This window comes from Gymnogyps californianus, chromosome 1 (genome assembly GCF_018139145.2).
Source record: "Gymnogyps californianus isolate 813 chromosome 1, ASM1813914v2, whole genome shotgun sequence".
Lineage (NCBI taxonomy): Eukaryota > Metazoa > Chordata > Aves > Accipitriformes > Cathartidae > Gymnogyps > Gymnogyps californianus.
Genome location: NC_059471.1, coordinates 176,790,649 through 176,798,773, shown reverse-complemented (window position 1 = coordinate 176,798,773; position 8,125 = coordinate 176,790,649). Strand labels below are relative to the sequence as shown.

The 8,125-nt window shown below is 40.9% G+C and overlaps 1 protein-coding gene across 3 annotated transcripts; it reads right to left on the bottom strand.

The window, feature by feature from the left end:
- Nucleotides 1-1,460: 1,460 nt before the first annotated feature.
- Nucleotides 1,461-7,571, bottom strand: KRR1 (KRR1 small subunit processome component homolog). 3 transcript variants are annotated; one of them, XM_050898947.1, is made up of 10 exons: nucleotides 7,487-7,571; nucleotides 6,759-6,934; nucleotides 6,106-6,240; nucleotides 5,760-5,885; nucleotides 5,581-5,664; nucleotides 4,880-4,936; nucleotides 4,210-4,380; nucleotides 3,963-4,040; nucleotides 3,749-3,842; nucleotides 1,461-2,112 (listed from the first exon to the last, which is right to left on the bottom strand). In XM_050898947.1, the coding sequence occupies exons 1-10, from the start codon at nucleotides 7,569-7,571 to the stop codon at nucleotides 1,970-1,972; spliced, it is 1,149 nt and encodes a 382-aa protein (XP_050754904.1). In that variant the 3' UTR covers nucleotides 1,461-1,969. The 3 variants fall into 3 exon arrangements, with proteins under 3 accessions (XP_050754904.1, XP_050754912.1, XP_050754921.1); XM_050898955.1 differs by lacking the exon at nucleotides 7,487-7,571 and adding an exon at nucleotides 7,349-7,408; XM_050898964.1 differs by lacking the exons at nucleotides 5,581-5,664; nucleotides 7,487-7,571 and adding an exon at nucleotides 7,349-7,408.
- Between the last annotated feature and the right edge of the window lie 554 nt (nucleotides 7,572-8,125).

The window sequence follows — 8,125 nt, the reverse complement described above, 5'->3', positions numbered from 1 at the left end:
AACTCAGGCAACCAGGCAGTCAGCTGATGCAGCTGGAAAACACTTTTTTGTAGGGTGCTTTCAGCGAGATCAGGTTCCTGAAACAAAGTGCCAGCCTGCAAGACCAGCGCAGGGCAACCAGCGCTATGCTTGTTTTTAACTTTTTAAACAACAAACTGGCGAATACCTGTGCCAGTCCTCTGCAGTGAAAAGGGGCCTCGTCCAGTCCAGATTAGAACCAAGGACTCTCCCTCCCCTAATACACGCATGCTCCTTCCCTGGCTACAGTCAGACTCCTCCTTACTGGCTTCCAGCTGTGCAGACTCTTCTGCTGAAGCACTCATTCGTGGGATCACACTGTGAGAACGTTAAACTCAAGTATTGCAGTGCCTCCTGTTGAAATTAGTCCTTTCACTGTATGAGAGGTCTGAACTACCTGACTGGTACTGAACTTCCTTCTCCCCTTTACACCATCAACTGCTAAACACCAGTTGCTGTTTCTAAAAAGCTTTTCACAAGGCTGGTATCACTAAACCCATCAGCTCACTACAGTTTCTGAGATGGGTGCTTGTGACTTATTGATCATATTCTAGTGAAGTATCTGTTGAAGTACTATTTTCCTGATTGACTCCACAAGTAATTAAACTGCTATTTATGAACAATGCAGTCCCTAAAAGGATTGAGAGCATTTTTCCCTTAACAATTAAGTGCCAAGAAATGATCACATAACTGAAAGGCACACTAAGGCTAATGTTGTCCCCTACCCTAAAGGGGAAGCATCTTAGCTATTTCTCAACGCACACTTACTGGCTATTTAACCACATATATTCTAAATTCTTATAGATATATGTAAAAAAGGAAATGGCTGTGTTTTCACTTACTAGTTTCAAATAAAAGATCACTAACCTAAAAGCAGCAAGCCGCAATGTTCTAGCATAATCATTTCCACTGCATGTGCAGGTTATCAAAATTCCAAAACCTGGCAAAAGCACTCCAACACAATCATGAAATTGGTGTGGCTCTACTGTCTCCTAATCATTACATTTGCTTCTTCAATCTCAGATGTATGAAATAAGCAAGATCTGCTCTTCCGTTGAACTTTACTTCATCACAATTTGCATTTTCAGAGAAATAAAAACCTCTAAACTTCCTTTAAAAAAGGGGAAGGGCCTCAAAAAAAAAAGAAAAAAAAAAGAGGAACACAATTTCTTAAGACTTTCTTGCAAGCAAGAAATAAGAATATATTTAAAGAAAGATAACAAGACTTTATGCTTTCCCTGCAGCACATTCCGTGTGGAAAGACACTTGCTTCGTACCACATTCTGTCTAATAGCCTCCAGGATAATGCTAATAAATGACAGTTTATTAATGGCATTCAATTAAGATTATGGTTTGTCTAATTCTCACATGAAGCAGTGAGCTTGTTGCCTGGAAAACAACATGTAGGTTGTGCAGTAGATGACTAGTTAAAGGATTTAAGAACAATGTATTAAAATAGTTTATTAACACCAAGACAAGACACGCAAAAATAATCAGCTTTTACCGAAACAAAAGCATAATATGGTAATAAACCTTGCCTGTTTTGCAAAAGTTATCACCTCAGTTACCACTGAGGCTGTCTGTAGTCTGGTAGTCTTTCACAGAAGAATTACCTTAAACTCCCACCAAGTTCTCTGACCCTAATGTTGAACATCCTGCATCAAACTCCTAAATGTTTCTATTATGAAACCTTCCCTTTAGGCAGATGGATATTATCCAAATACACTCTTACTTTCTCAAACAACACAGCAGTGCAGATTTTCTTCACCAACCTTGGCAATTCTGCACAGCTGCTTTAGGTCCACTAATTAAGCTGTACTTACAAAAAGAGAATGATCTTTCCACCTAGTCTTTTCTTGTCCAGATTATACTGACAGCAAGAAGTCTCAAATCTTCCGAGTGTGAAAATGTTCATTAACGTAGGAGAAAAGTGAGCATCTCGGGTGGCGAATTACTTCTTTTTCTTTTTTTTCTTTTCATCTGCTGCCATTTTTAACTTGACTTCTTCCACAGGAAGTGCTCCTAATTTCTTCTTCTTTGCATTCTTTACCTTTTCCTTGATGGCTTCGATATCGATTTTTTTCTCAGTGGAAGCTACACAGTAAAAAATGCAAAGATATCTGACATGAATTTTACTTTTTCTAAATTTTAACAGTCTACAAGAATGACTTCACATATAAACAGTAACTGCATCCTGTGGCATTGATTAGGGCTCACTTTATGTTTACTAATGATTTTATAAAGTATTCTAATAATCATTTTTGTTGAAACTAGTATTATCCATAAACCTCTTTCAGCAGAATTCAAAGGAGAACAGTCATATAAAAAATCCTATGCAACTGCGTTTGAACACAGATGCCACACCCTGCACACATATGAACTATTATCACCCACTCCTCAGACCAGATGTACTCCTCCGAAATTAATACATACACACTCTCTTACACATAGGTCTGTTGGCTTGGTCGGTCTCACATAAGAAGAGAAGAAATTAATTATCGAGTTCTTATACCCAGAGAAACTTTCGTGGTATTTTGTCTTCCTGCAAGTAACTAAGGTGGTAAGATCCCAAACATGCCTGTCCCATCCTTATACTCTCTCCCTGGCCATCCATTAATGGCTGCTGTCGGAAACAGGATGGGGAAGGGTGGGCTGGGGGAATATGATACAGATCTTTGACCCCTGCATGAAGATCTTTGTAAGAGACGTCTACAGGGAGTACCAGAGTACTTAAGTTAAACACTTAATGCTGAGCAACATGAATAACCTACTCTTATGTTCATCTAGGTGATGGTATTTTCTCTTTTGGGCATGAGTCATGAGTTTGGATCTAACTCTCCGATCTCACACAGTTAATTCCTACATCTAACAGCGGATACCAGCTGTCTTCTTTGCATCTCAGTTCTTCTCTACATACAAACTACTGCTGTCATTTATTCTTGGAAGACTGAAGGATTTCAGGTCAAAACACAGCAGCTAGAAAAGCACAGTATTTGAGATACAGCACAGTCAATAGCAGGATCATTGAAAATGTACTGCCATCACAAAAAAGTACTGTATCAATGCTGCAGAACACATGCTTTTTGAGAAACATGAACTTTTCAGTTCATAAGAAATTGTGTAATATATAGTGTAGTAATATGTAGGTAGTATAGCTAATACAAAACATACATAGTATATCTACTACAATGAATGAATATGTAGTATAATCAATGAATCCAGAAAACTGAAGACTTGTTTCTCTAGTGCATAAAAAACAAGTCATCTGAGAACACAAGTTCTTACTCTGCATATAGTGTAGTTTTACTTTTAGAAAAGCTATTTACCCTATCTTATACCACTACTTACTTGTGGCATAAGTTTTCAAGGAAGTATTGCTTTTGGGTTTCTTTTTCTTAACAGAAAAGCCATTTGAATGCAAAAGTTATGGCAGCTTCACTACAAGACTGAAAGCCAAAAATTGATGTAGCCAGAACAACCAATTGAGATGGCCGTCCCAGTATCTCCATGAGGAAAATGTTCTACAGAGAACTGTCATTTCATAGGTATAGAATTATGGGCTGCATGATCTTTCGACTGTCCCTGGCAACTCCAGGCATGGATCTAACCACTAGGATTTTTTTGCGTGACCTTTCTTATTTCCTACAGCTGTATCTCTGCAAAATCACTCAGCCTAGGAATCAACAGCAGAAGGTTTTAGAATAGGGGAAAAAAAAAAAAAAATGTTTACCTTTCTTTGTTTTCACAACTGGCTTTTCCTTTGGTGGGATAAAAGCTTTATTTCTTTCTTCTTGTCTTTTCTTGATTGCATCTGCTTGCTTTGCCTAAAGTTACCAATAAAAAGGTCAAGTACCAGTAGAGCAGGGCAAAAGGGACAAAAAAAAAAAATTACAAGTCAGCAGTCAAATGCTTTTTAACTGAACAGTGGGTTAGAACAACTTTACCTTTATCTCTTCCACTTGCTTTCGTTTCTTCTGTCTTTCTTTCAAGAAGTATTCACCACTTGCCAATTCTTTATCAATCTGTGTAAGACAAGTACCGAGAAGCTTTAGATAATTATGCATTATAAGCCAGATGTATAGTATCAGGAAATCAGAACTTGACAGAAAAGGCCTCCCAGCCTCTTGTTAGCAAGAACATGATTTCAAGTTGTGCTATATTCCTGCATAACCAAATGAAGTTTCAGCTGACCTGGCTTTCTGGCTGCGGAGGTGGGAACGGTGTGTACTCCTTCTTAGTATTTTTCTTCTTTGGCTCCTTGCGTTTTTTCAAGTTCTTCCGCTTGAACTTAGGCAAAAATCTTTCCCAACTTTGTGACCTCAGTTCAGGATCTTTTGATAATTCCCTTTTGATCATCAAAGTCTTCAGTAGTTTTAGAATATCAAAGAAGTTATTAAAAAAATAGTATTACAGTAGCAGCCAAGAGCTCCAAACTACAAGTTTTACTAAACTTTCTTACAGTGAGTATGCTACATCCTAACCTTCCATCTCTCACTTCAGTAAGAGTAGAGGAGTTTAATTATGAACATCAGAAACAGAAAGATACATGTCTCAAAATGGGGACAGAATGCACTGGAGAAAGTGCCTCAGTTTAAATAAGCAAGTATCAAGCAAACAATCGAAGGGAGGAAAGTTTATACACACTTTTCCTTTGATGTTTTCTGACACTGTTAATGATATTATGGCAATATATCCTGGTAAAATGAAGGATATTAAAGTCAGGGTTTTTTAAAAGCAGCACACTACAGAAATGCTCAAAAATAGATTACCACACAGAAACATGTAAATTATTAACATACAAATCTCTGAGAAAAAAACAGTACTTTCTTGTAAACAAAGATGCACAGTGGACCATGCTAACCTTAATGTTATATATGGGATGTATATTCTTCATTGTGTCCAGAACAACTTTTCTAACCTGTATTTAATAAAAAAGAAAAAGAAGAGAAAACTCAGCAAGTATTTCATATTCTAATCAATTAAAATACCAGGTATACTATCTTGCTTCCTCTCCCCACCCCCGCCCCCCAAAGTAGGCAGATTTAAAAAGCTAATGTACATGGTTAACTGGAATGCACAGCACTTCAGAAAAAACACTGATATTGTCATGTTTCTAATGCACTCCAGCACACCCCACAAACACTACTTTCATGTTACCACGGATTTTATGGTGTCATGAGAAACTTGCTTTTGACAAGCATTTTTCTCCTACATAGTTACTAAAAACGTATTAGATGTTCCTTAAGGTTATATATCATTAACTCTGCAGTATTTTTACTCTTACACTTCTTATCCAAAACTACAAAAATTCTTGCTAAAAAAAAAACCCCAAACAGTATTTCACAAATACTTTTTTACTTCCAAGACAGAAAGATCTGAGAGTCTACACAAAATTCAGCAGCTGAGATGCTAAGACTACGGACATTCATGTAAATGTAGCTTACTAACACATAGTTGAAAAGTCAGTGAGATACTCCTGAGGTTCCCAGATTTTGCCTCTCATCTGCCCTCGAGCTGGGCACAGAATTATGCTACGCAAACAGCTCATCTGCCTCCCCTTACCTCTTTTAGCCCACTAAAGGGTCCAAGAGCTGAAACAGTGTTGCCTTGCACCATAATATAACAGTTTGTTAACAGTTCCAGGGCCTACACCAAAAAAAGAAATTAAGTAAGTGTAAACTGAAGCCCTGACACAAATTTGGGTCTAAGAATTGTCTGGTTACTACACCTATCGGAAATACCTTCAGAGTAGATCCTTTTGGCCCAAGAAGTCGTCCTCTTCTTTTTATAAAAGTGTCTCTCTTCCTCACCAGAGAGCCTATTTTAATGATGTCACATGCAACATCATCCTGAAGGATACGGACTGCCTAAAGAGACAAGAAGCAGGCAATATTATCTGAACGCAAATGTATTACTCAGAAGAGTCAAGAGAATACTTCAGTTTATTCTTCTTGCTTCACTTTCAGATGTATTTACTTTAAATATATATTTTACTTGACTCACTTGAAAATCCCACATTTTGAAAACATACTATTTTATAATTATTATGATGGAATTTGGTACAAACTTTCAGGATTTAATACAGACCTGTTCAAATGGAACGCTTCTTGCCAGAAGTTTTATTAAATCTCTAGCCCTGATGATTGCATATGGATCAAAAGTCTTCTTAGTTGTAGTGACAGTCATGCTTCCTTCAATTAGATCTAGCGTTGCATTCACATACTGCAATATTTGAAAAGAAACAGTGAATCATCCTCTAAATAAGAACCTCAGAATCCATCTTTGGCAGTAAGAAGTTAACAAACAGAACGCTACATACTGAATGCAGATCCATTTTCCAAAAATGACTGTTGTCAATTGACTTTCAGCTTAAGGAAATTCACACACAGAGACACACACACAAAAGACTGAACATATGTGTCACAATGCCCAAAACACCATCTCCCTCATCTCCCTGAATTCAGGCGCAACAAAGTTGTCAGCGTCTGGATGACGACACACTTGCTGCTGCAGAGAGCTTTGCTGACAGCATCTGTAAAGAGCTGCAAGTCTGGCTACACAGACCTTCACTGTTTTTCATGCCAATAAAAAATGATACTACCAATTCTAAATGCAAGCACAGTAGAAATATACACAAATACAGTATCAGAAAAGCAACTTGTACTATTTTTATAAGCTTAAGTAAGACCTGTATCTCCCAAAATATAAAACATAGTATCACAATTAGTAAGTATTCATACATGTTCACTCAAGGCTTTCTGGACGAGCGGCCAGCACTCTTTCAAGTACGCTTCTCTGTACTTCGGAAATAACGTTGCAAAACTGCTTTCTTCCAGCAGCCCTTTGGGATTATCCTCTCTTGTAAAGGCTGGCTCTTTCCATCCATCTGGCACAGTGAGAAGTTCAGATTCATCAACTGTTATAGGTATATAAAAAAAAAAGAAGTTGTTTTTTCCATCTCTTTCATCAGTGACTATTACATCTCCTCCCCGTTTAACTACAAAAGATACAATAACTGAAAGCAGGGTCACAATGTTTTGTTTAATACTCTGTTGAATATGTTTTGCATCTGTTCTGACCTTAAAGAAGTTACTGCTTTAAGCTATTTATTTAAAAAAAAAAAAAAATCCACAACTGAGATACGCATTGCGGACAGGATATTATACAAGAACAAGACATGGGCTGAGGCGAGCAACCGGAGTACTGTGAGGACGGGCGCACCACAAGGCACCACCGCTGCGTGCCCCCCGCACCCAACAGCCGCCTCTACCCCACCCAGCGCCGCAGGCCGGGCAGCAGCCCGCCTTCCCCACGCTGCCCCTCCGCTTACACGACATCGCGGCCAAGTTCCTCAGCCCCCGGCTGCTCTAGGAAACAGCAGGCCCGCGGCCACGGGGGGGACCCTCAGCCCGAGGGCTTCCCGGCGAGCCGGCTGCCAGCCCTGCACGGACCCTCACCCCGCCCCCACCTGTCGCCGCTTTCTTTCTGGTTTTGTTTTTTTGTTTCTCTTTTTGCTTCGGCCCGGCCTCGGCCGCCTCGGGAAGATCCGCCATGCCTGCCCGCGCGCCGCCTCTCACCCGGCGCCGGAAGCACCCCGCGCCAGAAGCGGGCGGGGGCGCGGTGCACGCTGGGAGCGGTAGTCCCGGCGGGCGGAGGGCGTGAGGGGAACGGGCGGGGCGGCCTGGGCGCAGTGCAGCGGTTGAGCAGTGGCTGCTGCGGCTTTGAGAGTGGCTTTACCGCCTGTATTCGGAACAATAGGCGTTTTCCGACTGGGTTGTCCTTCCCTGGGAGCAAAAAAGTGAAAATAAAGCCGGTGCGAACAGGCCGGGATGCCTGCTCTGCCTGCCGGCAAGGGGCAGTGCCGGCCCTCTGCTGCGTGGGTGACGGTGAACGCCCTCAGGCGTCGGGCGTTGCAGGCCGCGTGTCAGACCCAAACGTCTCGTTGCTGCTTGCGAACGCAGAAGATTCCCACAGCTCTCCATCAGGGTTACTTTTCTCTGAAGGTGTGTCTGCAGCTGGGCGACAGCGGCTCCTGCGAACACAGCACGGTCTGTCTGGAGCCGACAGGGTCTGGTGGGCGGTTAGGCTGCTGGAGGCCTCGCTCCCC

What these genes read in the sequence shown, in the direction of transcription:
- KRR1 (XM_050898947.1), bottom strand. Translation starts at nt 7,571, where the DNA reads ATGGCGGATCTTCCCGAGGCGGCCGAGGCCGGGCCGAAGCAAAAAGAG. An exon ending in ATCCCATATATAACATTAAG is followed by an intron (nt 4,381 to 4,879) that starts GTTAGCATGGTC and finishes AAACTACTGAAG; the next exon opens with ACTTTGATGATCAAAAGGGA. An exon ending in AGCAAGTGGAAGAGATAAAG is followed by an intron (nt 3,843 to 3,962) that starts GTAAAGTTGTTC and finishes TGGTAACTTTAG; the next exon opens with GCAAAGCAAGCAGATGCAAT.